General features: G+C 37.9%; 1 protein-coding gene across 5 annotated transcripts in view; it reads right to left on the bottom strand.

The window, feature by feature from the left end:
• Window positions 1–20,052, bottom strand: part of LOC110456192 (S-adenosylhomocysteine hydrolase-like protein 1) — a 115,879-nt gene that overhangs the window by 37,332 nt on the left and 58,495 nt on the right. For all 5 annotated transcript variants that reach the window (XM_021506787.1, XM_021506781.1, XM_021506806.1 and 2 more), the window contains 4 exons: window positions 19,844–19,902; window positions 12,812–12,899; window positions 9,561–9,661; window positions 1,451–1,522 (listed from right to left, as the gene is read on the bottom strand). In XM_021506787.1, coding sequence (XP_021362462.1) covers window positions 1,451–1,522; window positions 9,561–9,661; window positions 12,812–12,899; window positions 19,844–19,902 — 320 coding nt within the window. The remainder of the gene's footprint in view (window positions 1–1,450; window positions 1,523–9,560; window positions 9,662–12,811; window positions 12,900–19,843; window positions 19,903–20,052) is intronic.

Consider the following 20,052-nt stretch of genomic DNA (forward strand, 5'->3'; position numbering starts at 1 on the left):
TCCCTGTAAGAAATCCACAACTGGACAGTCTTGACTCAACATGAGATTTACTCCCATATAGAACTGACTGATTTCCTGTAAGAAATCCACAACTGGACAGTCTTGACTCAACATGAGATTTACTTCCATATAGAATTGACTGACTCCCTGTAAGAAATCCACAACTGGACAGTCTTGACTCAACATGAGATTTACTCCCATATAGAACGGACTGATTCCCTGTAAGAAATCCACAACTGGACAGTCTTGACTCAACATGAAATTTACTCCCATATAGAACTGAGTGACTCCCTGTAAGAAATCCACAACTGGACAGTCTTGACTCAACATGAGATTTACTCCCATATACAACTGACTGACTCCCTGTAAGAAATTCACAACTGGACAGTCTTGACCCAACATGAGGTTTACTCCCATATAGAACTGACCGACTCCCTGTAAGAAATCCAATAACAAACTGCCTGGAGTCACTCATAAATCCACTATCATACAGTCTCAAACATCTTATACACAACTGTGGATGTTACAGGCTGTAATTTAGAACTGACTTGTCTTGAGTAAATGTTACAAGCTGAAGTTGTAGAAGTGACAGGTGTTGAGAATATATTACAGGCTTTAATTATAGAAGTAACCTCTGATGATAATATATTACAGGCTGTAATGATAGAAGTGACCTGTGATGAGAATATGTTACAGGCAGTAATTATAGAAATGTCGTGTGGTGAGAATATATTACAGGCTGTAATTATAGAAATGACCTCTAATGATAATATATTACAGGCTGTAATTATAGAAGTGACCTGTATCGAGTTGATGTTATAGGCTGTAATAATAGAAGTGACTTGTGTCAAGTTGATGTTATAGGCTGTAATGATAGAAGTGACCTGTGATGATAATATGTTACAGGCTGAAATGATAGAAGTGACCTGTGATGATAATATGTTACAGGCTGTAATTATTGAAATGACCTGTGGTGAGAATACATTACAGGCTGTAATTATAGAAGTGACCTCTAATGATAATATATTACAGGCTGTAATTAGAGAAGTGACCTGTATCGAGTTGATGTTACAGGCTGTAATTATAGAAGTGACCTGTGTCGAGTTGATGTTATAGGCTGTAATAATATAAGTGACCTCTTTTGAGCAGATGTTAATTATAGAACTGACCTGTGTTGAGTAGATGTTACAGGCTGTAATTATAGAAGTGACCTCTGATGATATTATATTACAGGCTGTAATTATAGAAGTGACCTCTGATGATAACTTTTTTCAGGCTGTAATTATAGAAGTGACCTGTGATGAGAATATATTACAGGCTGTAATTATAGAAGTGACCTCTGATGATAATATATTACATGCTGTATTAAAGAAGTGACCTCTGATGATAATATATTACAGGCTGTAATAGAAGTGACCTCTTTTGAGCAGATGTTAATTATAGAACTGACCTGTGTTGAGTAGATGTTACAGGCTGCCCACCGGATCGTAGCCCCCAGGGCTGATAGGGTCTCCATGAGAACCTGTCAATGTAAAAACAAATTATCAAAATATATTTAACCGAAATTGTTTAAAGTCCACTAAAACTAGAGTATCTTATAACTAACTTCCATAAAAGCTTTGAAAGGATGTCAACTGAGACCATTGGACTGTAATTTTAATAGTATGTATATTGGTGCACTCGGTGACAAGTACTATTATAACGTCACAATCAGATGACAGCGTGCCATTATGACATCACAATTAAAAACGTGTCAACATGTTGTTCAACTGACAGTCGCAATCTTGCGGTCAACATGTCATTCAACTGTGGCAATCTTGCGATCGACAAGTGACAACACCCCGAGAACATAAGAGTTGTTGTACAAGCTAGCCCTCAAGGTGTTGCATGGATCTTTGTTTTGAGGTAATATCTTTGGTATACGTAACCATACTTTGTTCTGCTCTTTCCTAATATGGCCTTACGAATACGAAAGCTTTATCTAAATTCGGTTAATTGGGTATAGTTACAAATGACAAAACATAAGCTCTAATGAGCTTTTAACCGATAATCTAGCTCCTTACTTTGTGTATATTGCGTTATATTTAATATTGCATTTCAATTGTCTATGTGCTGTTTACCCAAGAGTAAAGAGGAGGGAGACAAATAGTCAATCATGACCTAAGTGTGTGTGATATAGATAATCTATCCATGGGTGCAGAATTCGGTGTCGGAGCCTTGGCAAAGCCTCGCTTCTAACCCAAATTCTACACTCTCTCATAGGATATCCATATCTCACATATACGTGATAGACTCTAGTAAATGTCCATGCTATGTTATAATGACCTAATACTGACCGAAAATCCTTCATTGGAGTTCTACACACTGACAGGTCAGACACATGATGCCCTCAGCCAAACAGAGTATGTCTTCTAGTGCACTGAGGTTGAAACTTTTCCAACTCTATAGACCTCACAGTTTTCTCAGAGGGAAAACTGTCTAGACTTGACTACTTACCAAATCTGACCTTATGTGCAACGAGGCTGTAATGTGGAATGATTCTCATCCATTTAATTTACAGTCAGTTAACTAGAACACTGACAGGTCAGTAAGGGCCCCGTCTCATCCATTGAGTTTACAGTCAGTTAAAAACGGACGGAATGGGAGAAGTGGCCTCATAGGGATGCTGAATGGAGGTAAAAGTCTGAGACGAGAGATGGTCCGGATTAATCTTTATCCCTTTGAATGTCACTGACCAGGCAATGCAACAAGACATCCAAATACACACTTTCCTATTTCATATCATCTCCTTACTATCAAGCAAAGAATCATCTTCATATTATCAGACATACAGCCATTTTACATCATACCAGGTACATGTATCTGCAGAAATCTTTACTAGATCAGTATACAACAGTGTTGATTATCGCAGCAGACATAATGCACATGAACATATTCATGGTGACATGAAACATTCCAATATTATTCAACATTACAGGGAACGAAACATATTTTTCTAGTTTGTGTTCACTCCATACAACTGTTTGGACTCTCTGTTATTGGTTTGGTTTAATTTTGTTAAACGTCCTATTAACAGCCGAGGCCATTTTTGCCTCCATGTGTATAGTGTATGCATGCTGGAGACACGGTATATCGGTGTACTTGCCTCCTTGTGATAGAGCAGATCTGACTCTCTGTAACAAGTAAACAGTTGTCGTAACCCTGCCATCAGTCATCACTACGATTTCTACAGCACGAAATGTGTGAGGCATCCAATACTTAACAAATACTCGGGTTAATGACATCGTATCAATCTGGCCACGCTCAACCTCCCTGACTATTTATACCATACGTACAGAACGCAGTCTAGTCTAGGTTAGAAATATACTGGATGTTTTCAGAAAATATCAATAAAATCTATTGGTGCATTCTTACAGATAGTATCCAGGGCCCATATTCATGGAACCATTCTCGTGCTCAATAATGGATTATGTGCTCAAGCCTAATTTCTTGTTCTGGTTATAAGTTAATAAACAAATCTTATTTTGTCAATGATTTTGAAAAAATACCAAGGAGACTTCAAGCCAAATACTGTTTTCACATTTGGCTTTTTGATCTTTTGACATGACTTAAGTGTGTTAAAAGAAAGTTTGTTTGAGCACAGAATCCATGCTTCAGCATGAGAACGGTTTCATGAATACGGGCCTGGGCTCCAAAACTGGTACACAGAGCAACCATCAAATAGAAAACCTCCGACCTCACCCCGACAACCACTGTCCTAAAGGATTCCTATCGTAACTCTACTGTTGGTACACAGGTTTAGTTCTATCTATAACACTGACTATAGGGCTGTGGTTTGATCTGTAACTGTATCGCTGTCCCTGGAGAACACAGGTTTATTTCTATCTATAACACTGACTGTAGGGCTGTGGTTTGATCTGTAACTGTATCACTGTCCCTGGAGAACACAGGTTTATTTCTATCTATAACACTGACTATAGGGCTGTGGTTTGATCTGTAACTGTATCACTGTCCCTGGAGAACACAGGTTTATTTCTATCTATAACACTGACTATAGGGCTGTGGTTTGATCTGTAACTGTATCACTGTCCCTGGAGAACACAGGTTTATTTCTATCTATAACACTGACTATAGGGCTGTGGTTTGATCTGTAACTGTATCACTGTCCCTGGAGAACACAGGTTTATTTCTATCTATAACACTGACTATAGGGCTGTGGTTTGATCTGTAACTGTATCACTGTCCCTGGAGAACACAGGTTTATTTCTATCTATAACACTGACTATAGGGCTGTGGTTTGATCTGTAACTGTATCACTGTCCCTGGAGAACACAGGTTTATTTCTATCTATAACACTGACTATAGGGCTGTGGTTTGATCTGTAACTGTATCACTGTCCCTGGAGAACACAGGTTTATTTCTATCTATAACACTGACTATAGGGCTGTGGTTTGATCTGTAACTGTATCACTGTCCCTGGAGAACACAGGTTTATTTCTATCTATAACACTGACTATAGGGCTGTGGTTTGATCTGTAACTGTATCACTGTCCCTGGAGAACACAGGTTTATTTCTATCTATAACACTGACTATAGGGCTGTGGTTTGATCTGTAACTGTATCACTGTCCCTGGAGAACACAGGTTTATTTCTATCTATAACACTGACTATAGGGCTGTGGTTTGATCTGTAACTGTATCACTGTCCCTGGAGAACACAGGTTTATTTCTATCTATAACACTGACTATAGGGCTGTGGTTTGATCTGTAACTGTATCACTGTCCCTGGAGAACACAGGTTTATTTCTATCTATAACACTGACTATAGGGCTGTGGTTTGATCTGTAACTGTATCACTGTCCCTGGAGAACACAGGTTTATTTCTATCTATAACACTGACTATAGGGCTGTGGTTTGATCTGTAACTGTATCACTGTCCCTGGAGAACACAGGTTTATTTCTATCTATAACACTGACTATAGGGCTGTGGTTTGATCTGTAACTGTATCACTGTCCCTGGAGAACACAGGTTTATTTCTATCTATAACACTGACTATAGGGCTGTGGTTTGATCTGTAACTGTATCACTGTCCCTGGAGAACACAGGTTTATTTCTATCTATAACACTGACTATAGGGCTGTGGTTTGATCTGTAACTGTATCACTGTCCCTGGAGAACACAGGTTTATTTCTATCTATAACACTGACTATAGGGCTGTGGTTTGATCTGTAACTGTATCACTGTCCCTGGAGAACACAGGTTTATTTCTATCTATAACACTGACTATAGGGCTGTGGTTTGATCTGTAACTGTATCACTGTCCCTGGAGAACACAGGTTTATTTCTATCTATAACACTGACTATAGGGCTGTGGTTTGATCTGTAACTGTATCACTGTCCCTGGAGAACACAGGTTTATTTCTATCTATAACACTGACTATAGGGCTGTGGTTTGATCTGTAACTGTATCACTGTCCCTGGAGAACACAGGTTTATTTCTATCTATAACACTGACTATAGGGCTGTGGTTTGATCTGTAACTGTATCACTGTCCCTGGAGAACACAGGTTTATTTCTATCTATAACACTGACTATAGGGCTGTGGTTTGATCTGTAACTGTATCGCTGTCCCTGGAGAATACAGGTTTATTTCTATCTATAACACTGACTATAGGGCTGTGGTTTGATCTGTAAATCTATCGCTGTCCCTGGAGAAACTATCTGAACTAAACTGTTGGTACACAGGTTTGTTTCTATCTATTATTTGACCCTGAGATGAAGGTTGACTGACAAGGTCATTTACGACAAATAGTGACCCAGAGCAAAGACTGACCTAAAAAATTAATACATTTTGCTGTGCTATTTTATCTAGGCGAAGACTGTAAACAATTTGTTGGATATGTAGGTATAAACAGATGACACAGAAAGAGCAGAAAATGTGTCCCGGCAAATATCATCAGATTAATGATCTAACAAATACAGGAGGCGGAGGCCAAAGGGTATACCATTTTCTCTTCCAATGATTGACAACTAGTCAATACTCTTTTATCTTGGACGTGGCACGCTTCCTTGAATCAAAGCCAATGTAGCTGATGGAAGCAGGATACCACTGAGGAAGCCTCAGCGGAACCAGCACTCTTAGACATGGCAGTGTCGAACCAGCACTCTTAGACACATGGCAGTGTCGAACCAGCACTCTTAGACATATGGCAGTGTCGACCCAGCACTCTTAGACATGGCAGTGTCGAACCAGCCCTCTTAGACATGGCAGTGTCGAACCAGCACTCTCAGACATGGCAGTGTCGAACCAGCACTCTTAGACATATGGCAGTGTCGACCCAGCACTCTTAGACATGGCAGTGTCGAACCAGCAGTCTTAGACGTGGCAGTGTCGAACCAGCACTCTTAGACATGGCAGTGTGGAACCAGCACTCTTAGACACATGGCAGTGTCGAACCAGCACTCTTAGACATATGGCAGTGTCGACCCAGCACTCTTAGACATGGCAGTGTCGAACCAGCACCCTTAGACATGGCAGTGGCGAACCAGCACTCTTAGACATGGCAGTGTTGAACCAGCACCCTTAGACATGGCAGTGTCGAACCAGCACTCTCAGACATGGCAGTGTCGAACCAGCACTCTTAGACATATGTCAGTGTCGAACCAGCACTCTTAGACATGGCAGTGTCGTACCAGCACTCTTAGACATGGCAGTGTCGAACCAGCACTCACAGACATGGCTGTGTCGAACCAGCACTCTTAGACATGGCAGTGTCGTACCAGCACTCTTAGACATGGCAGTGTCGAACCAGCACTCTCAGACATGGCAGTGTCGAACCAGCACTCTTAGACATATGTCAGTGTCGAACCAGCACTCTTAGACATGGCAGTGTGGAACCAGCACTCTTAGACACATGGCAGTGTCGAACCAGCACTCTTAGACATATGGCAGTGTCGACCCAGCACTCTTAGACATGGCAGTGTCGAACCAGCGCTCTTAGACATGGCAGTGTCGAACCAGCACTCTCAGACATGGCAGTGTCGAACCAGCACTCGTAGACATGGCAGTGTCGAACCAGCACTCTTAGACACATGGCAGTGTCGAACCAGCACTCTTAGACATATGTCAGTGTCGAACCAGCACTCTTAGACATGGCAGTGGCGAACCAGCACTCTTAGACATGGCAGTGTTGAACCAGCACTCTTAGACATGGCAGTGTCGAACCAGCGCTCTTAGACATGGCAGTGTCGAACCAGCACTCTTAGACATGGCAGTGGTGACCTCTGACTCAGCAAATATAGAACAGGTAGTTTTTGTCAATTCTCCCAGCGGGGAAAAAAATCCAGTCAATAGTTTATATTTGAATCAAGTGTAGCATGAACCTACTTCAGACCTGAAATATTATGTAATACTTTGTGACCATCAATCACTGCACAAACATGCGTGAGAAAACGAAGAAATTCATCATCACTACATTGATCTGCAAATTCTGTTGACAGTGAAAAGCAAGATCAAATATTTACCGAGAATTAAAAGCAGTTTGATCATCCTAAAACGAGATTGAACTTTTTGGCAGGAAAATTCTAAAATCCTCAATTGATACATCAATACCAAAATGTTCCCAATATTTATTCAACGCAATCAAATACAAAATATCACTTCTGGATACAGACTAAATCTCACATCTCCGAGGGAATTTCGATCTCTCCGAGTCTAATAATGAATGACATGTACAATACCAGACAGAATTATTTCCAGGAAAAAATTAAGATGAATTTCTTAAACGGCATGCCATACTAAATGCCAAGCTGAAAATGTTTGTTGGGGAGACGGAGAGACTACAGTTACTGCAGTCATCAGCTTGCTGAATAAAATCAATTAACTAAAATTAGCAAATCTTCGGGAATCTCTAAATTATAGTCAAATGTGCAAAAGTGTTCTATTTTGAGGTAACGTAACTATAACTAAAAGACAGCACATGGGGGTCACCTCCGGGGGCCTCCAGGGAGGTAATCTATTTTGTTTTGGTTTGATTGCTTAGGACTCAAATTCACAGATCTGTTAGGATTTTTTGCTGACTGTGAAATACATGAACTACAGGAGTTCAATTGGGATTTTATGCCGATTTAAAAAAAGTGAATAAAAATAAAAAGTGAAGACATCACTTGGTTAAAGCTGACTCCAAAACTCCCTAAAACTTGGAGGTTACTCTGAATTTTATGTGGACTTCAAAACTCTTAAGGCATAAAAATGGATTAATTGCTGACTCCAAAAAGCATGGAGATCACTCTGAATTTTATGTGGACTCAAAAAAACTCAACAAAATATAAAAGTTGATACATCAACTACCAAATAGATGGGTTCTGAGGTTCTATGAGATTTTATGCAGACTCATTATATTTTTCAATAAACCTCGGAAGATCAATTTTCAATTAGCTACAAATGATACACAATGTCTGATAACAAAATGGAAAATTTAACTTGACAATCAATCGGTTTTATTGGCATTTTATTACCAAACAGCTTCCTCTCCTCCTGTATAAAACTAGATCACCACTTTGCTATATAACATTTAGTCAACCCATCCCAATCCATACAGGACCAGATAAAACTAGGTTTAATATTTACAGCCGTAATTTTACAACGACATATCTCGTGACGAATCACAATTACGGTCACCACGACCTTGACATCAAAACTAACCTTATCACCTGGAACCTTTTTTACCTGTTCTATGCAACATGTTGTTTCAGCAGAAAATGAAATAATATAGAAACTGTTGTGCAGTCCGTTACAGATTTACCAAAGTTTGGCCATAGTCATCCAGAATTGTATTAAATCTGTGCGTCCAGAAGCATTCCAAACAAATGAAAACATATACACAGTAGCCACCATGTATCGGCTTGTAATTTTTGAAAAGTCTAAGGAAATGGTGCAACCGTATGATTTGACCTAATTTCACGTACAACATCGAAGTAACCTATTTATTATAACCTTCAGGATAGACTATTCTATTCATAAAGACAGTGACCTTGATCTTTACTGATGATCGAACTCTCTGCATATCGTTTTCTTGTGAGAATTAAGAGGAAAAAAATGCATTTATAGTAACAGTGACTTTCATCTTTCACCTAATGTAGGTCAAAAGCTCGGTGACATTCACTTTTGACATAGTGATCTGAAAAGCCCAGTGACCTTCACCTTTGACCTACATATCTTAAAAAGCTCATTGACCTTCACCTATGACCTACTGATCTGAAAAGCTATCTCAAACATCTAAATTACCCAGGAGTCAGTATTATCTAAAGTTTGAGCACTATAGATCAAATTGGTAACTCAAATTACTCCTCCTAAATTCTCCCCCTCTCAATGCTCCAACCCTCTTTCCTGTCCCATACCCAACCCTTATAATGACTATGAGCGATGAATCAAATTTAGCAAAGACCCTTTTTACATTCCAGCAAAATCCTGAATATATTTGTTTGTTGACTATATGGACAGTTATATTACGACTATTTGTTTTGTTGATCGTATGAGCACTGATAATGCAATGACTTACGGCAGTCTGTGCTGTGATATGCGTACACCCGATGATCTTGGCTCCAACAAGAGGCTTGTCCGACTCGGCTCTCCGTCGTAGGGCAATCAACCCGGGCATTTCTGCAGCACAAATTTAAAAGGTCAAAACACAGACAATGTTAAAAGTCAAAATATAATCATAGACAAATATATGGCTTAATCTTGTATTCCATGCTTTGTCAGTAAAGGAGTTGATAGCTTACCGTTTTAATAAATCATTTTTCCGAAAAATTTAGGACAGAAAATAACAAACTGGGAAAATGTTTAACCTTCAATTATTTCACGATCCATAATGACAGAAAATTCATCACGGCATATCTTAGTACACATTCTAATTACCAACCATCACTTAATCCTCTCTCACAATTAACTTTGGGCAAATATGGATTGTATCTACAAAGAGTCAATATCACACAATCAAGTTTACCTGTATAGAAACTTGTGCTTTACAAATACCAATGTGATTACTTAGCCATCGGGATGACAGCTTTTGAGAAAAACACCTTTGGAAGGAGTTTTTTGCATAATCATTAGGACAAAATATATATTTATGTCTGTATAGTATTCTCGTCTGTAACATGTACAAAAAGCAGTCTCGGGCAATGTTGTTGTTGCTGTGTAACATCAGCGTCACTCCTCGGGCAATGTTGCGGTCACATTCGCGACTGTCAGTTTACAACAAGGCTACCAAAGCTAGTCAATGATAATCTCATGCATTTCCATTAGGTATACTTGCATGCTTACATGTTCTTGTAATAAGTAAGAATTTCAAAATATCAAATATTATGAATGATTTATGAATGACAAACTAACATGAACGTTTGTCTAAAAACATCAATAATGTATAATGTAATTGCTTGTTAGCTCAGCTGGGTTCTAATAATTTTGATAATTTTAACACAGTAATGGAGTAAACTTCACACCATATAGACACGATCCCATTGCAGCTCACTAATCACTAAAGCCTATTGGTGTCTGGCCCCTGTGTCAGACCCCCACTTTGAACCTTGCATTTATGTTTCTAAAGAAGATTATTTTCCTATCTCATTACTCTGCCAATACATGAAATAACTTTACTTTCTTAAGAGTGGTTCAATCAAATCCAAATCTCTATAAATGCAGAAGAAAATAGTTTTTGAAGAAAAAATAATCAATCACTCAATTATACCCAATTTAGATTCCAGGCCTATATTACATAGACAAAGCTTTCCCTTTGGGTATATAAAAGCTAAGGAAAAATCTTACTCGCGATGTATTGTGGGACCAAAGCCAGCAAATTCAGAGTATAGAAACAATTTCCAAAACATTAAAATACAGAAAGTACATTGGAAAACTTTTCGTTTTCATGAATTAAACATAGGTATGCAACAGTTCAATTTAACAGTGATACTAAACATTGTATTCCTTGTGGGGAATCAGAAAGTACTTTAAAGCAAAAATCTAACAAACAGAAAATTGAATTCCACATATCCTGGATTGATTGAGGTCTTGTGACCGATCAAACTTGATAAGAAATTTAAGTCCTCCTGACATAAAATAGACATTTACAGAATGAACTGGAAATAAAAACCCTATCCTCCAGCGTTTTAATTAGCTATCTACTTCTGCGCCAGCTGAGAAACAACTGGCAAAGAGCACTTTTTAAATTTTCTAATTATTACGCGTGTATAAAAGTGACGTTTCTCCAACGACATCAGTGTTGCATCCTAATAGAACTGTTAATTATTTAGGGCCAGAAAATCTCTGTAATTTCTCTTTTAGAAACCTTTTGTGTTACCGTGTATAAAGATGGGTTTCCCACAGATTATCTGTAAGCCTAGCTGACATGATCTTTTGCAGTATAAGATAGATTGTTGGCGGTCTTCAAAAATATCCGTTACATGTTACAGTCTCCAATTTTCAAATTCTGAGTATCTAAGAAATGCAGACACAAAATTTTCACAATGGATGACCTGCCACTTAAGGTTACAAGCTGTAAAAGCTGTCATTCTTGGCAGATATATGGCCATCCGATTAAACAGTTCTCACACACTTAAGGGGGGTGTTGTAGACAGACTGTGGGTCAAGGTTTCTCAAGTGAACTTCAGTTATTGCTCGGAGCTCATAAATTAGTGAAAAGCGATGAACTATCTTAAAAGTCATGATTTTAACATTTGTGATAGATAGCATGGTCCTGCTAGATCATGGTAACAATGGTAAACCATCTAAAATCACTTGTTCTTTATTATGCTAGAGATTTGTCACAGCAGTGAACCAATCTAGTCACTTGTTACTGACTGAACAAGAGGTATGTCACAGCGGTAAACCATCTAGTCACTTGTTACTAACTGAACAAGAGGTATGTCACAGCGGTGAACCAATCTAGTCACTTGTTACTGACTGAACAAGAGGTATGTCACAGCGGTGAACCATCTAGTCATTTGTTACTAACTGAACAAGAGGTATGCGGTGAACCATCTAGTCACTTGTTACTGACTGAACAAGAGGTATGTCACAGCGGTGAACCATCTAGTCACTTGTTATTAACTGAACAAGAAGTATGTCACAGTGGTGAACCAATCTAGTCACTTGTTACTGACTGAACAAGAGGTATGTCACAGCGGTGAACCATCTAGTCACTTGTTACTAACTGCACAAGAGGTATGTCACAGAGGTGAACAATCTAGACACTTGTTACTGACTGAACAAGAGGTATGTCACAGCGGTGAACCAATCTAGTCACTTGTTACTGACTGAACATGAGGTATGTCACAGAGGTGAACAATCTAGTCACTTGTTACTGACTGAACAAGAGGTATGTCACAGCGGTGAACAATCTAGTCACTTGTTACTAACTGAACAAGAAGTATGTCACAGTGGTGAACCACCTAGTCACTTGATACTAACTGCACAAGAGGTATATCACAGCGGTGAACCATCTACTCACTTGTTATTAACTGAACAAGAGGTATGTCACAGTGGTGAACCATCTAGTCACTTGTTACTAACTGAACAAGAGGTATGCCACAGCGGTGAACCATTTGGTCACTTGTTTACGACATGTTAAATGTACATAACCGTTGTGCATTAAGGTTAATGTTATTATATAGGATTCGTTAAAACTGTGCTAAATTCAGTCTGTTAGGAATCTGTCTTGAATTTTAAGGTCTAGGGTTCAAATCCTGGTCTTTCACATTAGGGCCAGGACCAAATTTCCCAGTGACAATAATTTCTGGAGTAATTATACGGTACCTTGTTCTGCGATCTCGATCTCTCGTCGGCCGAATGCTGCACTTTCAATGTTGCGTACGCAGAAGTCAGTTCCTCCTTTGCCATTTTTCTGTAATGAAAACATCATGTCATCAAACAAATATGAACATTGTTCTCAAGTAAATTATACACACTATTTTTGACAGAAAGAGAAAGCCTACTGTAATGAGGGTATCCTGAGGGAATTTGGAAAACAAACCTGAAATGCATATGGTGAAATTAAAATAATTTTTGCTTCAGATTTCATAATTTCTAGAAATCTTTTAGTTGCTTTTTTAATCAGACAACTATTCTTGTCAAAATTGTTCAGTAATCATGAAGTTGAGTAATATTAAACCAAAACAGCCTGCCGTGAAACATTATCTGCTAAACTATGCAATTTATCAAAATGATATTCCACTTAATTAATGGGGAATTCAACTTGACATTTGAGACCTTCATGTCCCTGCCAACAGTGGGTAATTCAATGGATTTATTTATAGTTTGAGAAAAATGTCTCTCAATTTCCAATTTAATTTGCCACACCAATTATTCAACTAGGTATCTCCTATGAGATCAAATATAGTTGCCAAGTAACAGTTTCAGGGTATATCTTTCCTTTGAAAGTTGGAAAACTAGTGAGTTTGCACTATTCGTAGAACCAAAAGTTTCCCGATAAACAGGTCGCACAGTAAGACTAGAAGTAATCCATCACTTAAACATTGCATGCTTTGATCTACTACCATAACTCAGGGATCAAATCGATCGAATCGGATTGATCCAGGGAAGCAATTAGGTTGCTCCTACCCAGGAAAACAATTTCCAGACTAATTAGTTGCGTAGGAAACAATTACCGAAGCGATCTTATAGTGTTCAACATGTTTTTAACCTAATTTTTATCAATCTGCTCAACTTTTAATAATTCTGTTCGTTTATCAAAGATATTTCAAATCAACAACAAATGTGAAGAAACTTCACAGTCATTTCTTGTTTGATTTGATTTAGGCAGTGCAAACGCTGCCAGTGTTACTGATCTACCAGGGTTTACTGTCCATGCCAGCTTGTGCTCCGCAAATATTGATTCAGACTCGGAGAGTTTAGGAGCTGGACAACACTAGGTATGAAACTTGGATTTCCTGACAAACGTGTTAATCAGTCTCTACAGCCAAGTTCCTTCAAGAATTTCCTCTGCAATTTTATCTAGATAGAAGACGGTATCTTTGGGTGAAAAAAATCTGTATAAATCATTGATGGTTTTTCCTGTCATTTCCACCTGTGGTTGCTATTTTGTTTATGAATTAATATCAGTGACGTTCCTGTAACAACTAGTTTCCAATATAGGTAATTTAGGTATAACATATTAATGCACAGTCATTTATATATGGTGAGTAAGTTACCAATGACATCAATTTACAGATTCTTATGACACTATTGAGATATTCTACAGATACCTAAGTATACATATCATATTTTACCAGTAACAGAGCAGACACAGTTGCGAATTTTCAGAATGGCCTGCTCCTTTTCCAAGACAAATACTCAATGAAGACAATAAGCCATTCAGATTGATATGTCTCGCCTGTGCCCTGCTTTGACAATCAATGCACATGTCAAGTTTGGTACGTCTAGCACTTAAAAATGCAAAAACTTGATGTTGATGAAGATGCTGACAAAGTCAATAGATCATGAAAGATACATCTATATAATGGTCCAAGTTTGGTTGGTCTAGCACTATACTTTCAGTGAAACTAACTTAAATACAAAAACTATGTTGACGCCGCCACCGGAAAAGCAACACCTTAGTCTCATTTCTGCTACTTTGTGGTGGCGAGACAAAAACAAAAACTGTGACAATAATGTAAGAACACATCTGGTCCAAACAAACATAAATGTATTTCTGTCCTAGCTGTCCCTGGATACTCCAACAAGAAATGTTACGGTCGGATAATTGTCATACAGTACAAATCTGGACAAGTCTTGTGAAAGCAATCCTTTCTGCCTGTAAAAGGGCGGTCTCTCAAGGCTCTTAACAGGAACACAAACCCAATCTCTATACCCACACTTAAGTATGTCTCCAGTCTCCACAAATGTTTTCGAAAATAACGAGAAAAATTACGACATGTCTCCAAAGTTTCCTAGTCTGATCTCACAGTAAACAAAATAGGAAGACATTATTACGGCAGTGGGATCACAGCTTCAAACAAAACCAATGTCTTTGACTATTAACAATATCTGTCACTACAGTATTTTAACCCTTTCACCCCTATGTAACTTCAGTAGACTATACCACACATTGATATGGATGAGTCCATTATGGTCTACAGTGGTGAAAGGGTTATAAACAATACGATGATACTTTAATAACATGTCCCCAACTAATTACTATCTTGCTTATATCCACAACGTAGTTCAAGATCACCTTTACCCTTTTTTTCTTTAAGCAATTCCTTTATGTTATAGTGTCACCCTCAATGTATATCGCCTAACCCCTCTATATGCCAAAATCTCTATGGACAAATGGTGGCATTAACATAATCATGTTTTAGTGTAGATATATAGAATTACTAATCTATCTTCTAGCTATAATAAAAGTACAAGTGCACATTCTGTACAAAGGGGACTTGAGTTTGTATCGAGTATCAAGTTTTACACATTTCCTGCGCATTGAGGCATTTAGGGATCCCCGCACCATCTACTGCCATAAACTGAAACTTTGCATTGGAAACTGTTTTTATTTTCTAACATGGCTCAATAGCTTTGAAAAACCATTTCTGAAAGAAACACAAATAACTTGCTGGACCTTTATGGAAAAAATATTGTTTAATGTTAAAGATTGTTATATTGTCACTCTAATCAACTACCTAGAGTCAACAGAAGTGCACCTGCTGGTCAAACAAGGCTAATCATAATTTGTGAAATGGTATCAGGGGAAGGTAACTGTAAATACAAGAAAACTACAGTATAATCTCTATTATTTTGCCTGCAGTGGGACAGGGATCCTTAATGTAGAAGTAGAACTCTCTAGTGTTTTGCGTGCAGTGGGACAGGGATCCTTTACCAGCAGAAGTATGGATTTGTGTGTTAGATACCTTACTAATATCACATGATTCATTCCTGAATATCAATTATAATAAAAAAAACATGTTTTTTTAATTTTCAACAGTAACTCAATATGCTTCCTGTCTCGTTAAGGTGATTACAGCCAATCATTTTACAGTCACACTTGGTTTCCTAATGCTTCTTCCAAAAAGTACAATCATTAATTCAATTCTATTTTTTTATCAAATTATGGGGAAAACATTATTGTGAACAGGACCATGGCTTAATTCTTTTCAACTGTCTTTGTTCGGGGACAAACTTTCATTTAAATGACTACAGAGCCAAACTCTGAAAAGCTCAACCATTAAACAATTCACCAATAAGGCTGTCACGTATCATAACTTCACAATGGTCTACACAAGTCTATTTAATAAGAAATGCTAATTGGTAAATATCGGGAGGGCTGCTATTACTTAGACTTGAGTCAAGAGAGAGAAGGAACTGTAAACAACCACTTGACAAGTATGCGTTAAACAGCCAGACAGAAAAATCTGTCCTCAAACTCGTTCGATCGCTGATCAATACAGGAAACCCTTTGAAACCGAACTCATTGGATCAACTTTCGTTTACTGTAATTGTATTGGTAAGATAAGATGTATTCTCCGATAAGGTTCAGAGTTTCATAAATATACAGTCAGGGCGTGAGCGCAAAGAAAAACAATTTGATATACGACGACAGAAACCCCAGGGAAACCACCACACTGAATTTGGACCAAATCTTTATGACTGTCGTCCCTAATTACAGTACATACTATTAAGGTCCGGTGGCAATCACCTGAGACTACGACTTGAGAAGTATTATTTCAACTGTATGCAAATTGATAAATTAATGTAAGAAACGAGAAACCTTCAGCAGACAAATGTATATTGAATTATGGTATAATGCATTATTAATAAAGCTTCAGATCTAATAATAACAGGCAAACTGAATCTTAGAAAATTGATTCTGAGATCTTGCGCTGTTTCCCAACCTCCTGAACTTTTTGTATACCTTTTATTCTCAATAATACAGTTATTTGAGAATGGTCCTGATGAGATTGAGGATGAATTATAGAGGAATCCAATCCCTGGAATTGAATCAGAATGGGAACTAATGTAACCTTTATCCAATAGTTTCCACTCTAACATTACAGATAATGATTTATTTATTACCCTTCTCACTAGAATAAACTTGCGATTCAGATCAATGATTGGTCCTTCCAACATCCGTGGGATTAAAATCAAATATCAAACGCTTCCTGAACAATCTTTCCTCTTAAATCATTTTACATTTCTCTTTACTAACTGAAAATGACAGAACCAAGAGAAGCTTTGATGCAGATGTATTGGTGCTTTTTTTAAAAGAATCAAGGGAAAATATCTGGAGATATTATTTTTAAAAAATCTCCATAGAGTTAATTTACTGTTTTAGTCAAGATCCGGCTTATTAACTAAAATTCAAAAAGAATTGTGTTGGTCATATAAACTTTTTGTAGAGGTTTTCCATCACAGACTATATACTGCACAAAGGTTAATTTTTGCTTTACTTATAGATTTTAACACTTTCATAACCTACCTGGCATGCACTACCATACCAATAACTTGACACTACATAAATGAGATATATAGCTCTCCTTTGAACAGGAACATTACTTATTTCTAGTTTGACCCATAAGACAGATTTAACTAGACAGGTTAATCTTGGTTTGGTTTGATTTGTTCGTGTTTTACGTCCTCTTAACAGCTATGATCATTGAAGGACGTGCCACGTGGTGGTGGTGGAGGTAAAAGCCGGAGTTCCTGGAGAAAAACCACCGACCCACGGCTAGTACCTTGTTAATCTGACCACAGTCTGATTTAAGAAGCAGTTAACTCATTCACCCCTGAGAACACATTTGAACTCTTCCAATTCAAAGGTTGGAATAGTTCATTATGAAATTTCAGGGGTGAATGAGTTAACAAACCAATGATAGTCGGATTTAAGGAAGACTATTACTTAAAGTCAGTCTGACTTGAAACTGAGTAAATCAACCTCAGTTTGACTAAAGAGACATGTACACCATCAAGAAGTACTAACATCTAAATGTGTATGAAAAGTTACTTACAATAACAAATTACATCAGCTGAAGCCTACATTGTAACTATGAAATATCAGTAAATAAACAACCATATAATTATTTTACCATATTTGACTAAATAAGTGCTCCATATCCTCCATTTTTCTGGTTTAAGCATTCTATTCCTTTACTAAAATGTATTTCTTACTTTTTTAACCTTTTCCAGACTTAAACATCTTTTTTTTTTCTAAATTTTCTTTTAGAATTTTGCTCTAAATTTTGATTTTCATAAATCGATAAGCATGCACCCAGGGCACATATTAGGTTTAATACTGTATGCAGATTTTGACCATTGACCTTTAACTTTATGATGTTGACAAAACTTTAACTCAGAATTCACACGATTTATCTTTCTAAAGGGTGCAATGAATACAAGATGTGCATCATTATAGAAACCTAAACTGTTAAAGTCTACTGTTTGAGCATTTCCATATACATTACATACAACCACGGCATTGAAGTGACTTCTTCCTGACACTCCAACAAAACAGGCTATACACAGAAGCTGTGATCTGGATACTTAAAACCTTTTGTGATCCGGAATAACAAATGGAATTCAGGCTATTTTTTCAAAAGGAAGGGTATATCTAATGTAACAGGCAATGAAACCTGTCCACCAAATACCATCAGTTCGGCCCCCATCAAAACAATTTGTGTATATGAAACAGACAGATTTTCCGATTTTATGCCCAGATTGCATAAAACCATATACAACATGATTTGAATATAGCCTGTTTCAGACAGAGGTTTGAATTATTTAGGCTTCTGTTTAGTTAATTAAGTTTTACTGTATGTAGTACATGTAGAGGGATTTACATTGGTAACACCTATGTTTCACTGTACGAGGGTAACACCTGTGTTTCACTGTACGCGGGTAACACCTATGTTTCACTGTACACAGGTAACACCTGTGTTTCACTGTACACGGGTAACACCTATGTTTCACTGTACACATGTAACACCTATGTTTCACTGTACGAGGGTAACGCCTGTGTTTCACTGTACGCGGGTAACACCTGTGTTTTACTGTACATGGGTAACACCTTTGTTTTACTGTACACGGGTAACACCTGTGTTTTACTGTACACATGTAACACCTATGTTTCACTGTACACGGGTAAAATCTATGTTTCACTGTACGCGGGTAACACCTATGTTTCACTGTACACGGGTAACACCTTTGTTTCACTGTACATGGGTAACACCTTTGTTTTACTGTACACGGGTAACACCTATGTTTCACTGTACACAGGTAACAGCTATGTTTCACTGTACACAGGTAACACCTATGTTTCACTGTACACGCGTAACACCTATGTTTCACTGTACACATGTAACACCTATGTTTCACTGTACATGGGTAACACCTATGTTTTACTGTACACGGGTAACACCTATGTTTCACTGTACACAGGTAACAGCTATGTTTCACTGTACACTTTACTGTACATGGGTAACACCTTCACAGGTAACACCTATGTTTCACTGTACACGGGTAACACCTATGTTTCATTGTACACGGGTAACACCTATGTTTCTCTGTACACATGTAACACCTATGTTTCACTGTACATGGGTAACACCTTTGTTTCACTGTACACAGGTAACACCTATGTTTCATTGTACACGGGTAACACCTTTGTTTTACTGTACACGGGTAACACCTATGTTTCACTGTACATGGGTAACACCTTTGTTTCACTGTACACAGGTAACACCTTTGTTTCACTGTACACAGGTAACACCTATGTTTCACTGTACACGGGTAACACCTGTTTCACTGTACACGGGTAACACCTATGTTTCACTGTACACGGGTAACACCTATTTTTTACTGTACCTGTACTTTCTCTCTTGGGTTAACGTCTTCACCCTCCGAGGAACTGCCGGTGTAGGATGCTGGAAAAATAAACACACTCAAAATCAGCAACATGTAATACATCGTCAGGGCATCTGATGGTAAATCTATGCCATCAATGAACATTTGTGTGAATTTCCAATTAATATTTCTCCTCATGTTAATGACACAAGTTATTGCAATATTAATTA

Source organism: Mizuhopecten yessoensis, unplaced genomic scaffold, assembly GCF_002113885.1.
Source record: "Mizuhopecten yessoensis strain PY_sf001 unplaced genomic scaffold, ASM211388v2 scaffold1011, whole genome shotgun sequence".
Taxonomy (NCBI): Eukaryota; Metazoa; Mollusca; class Bivalvia; order Pectinida; family Pectinidae; genus Mizuhopecten; species Mizuhopecten yessoensis.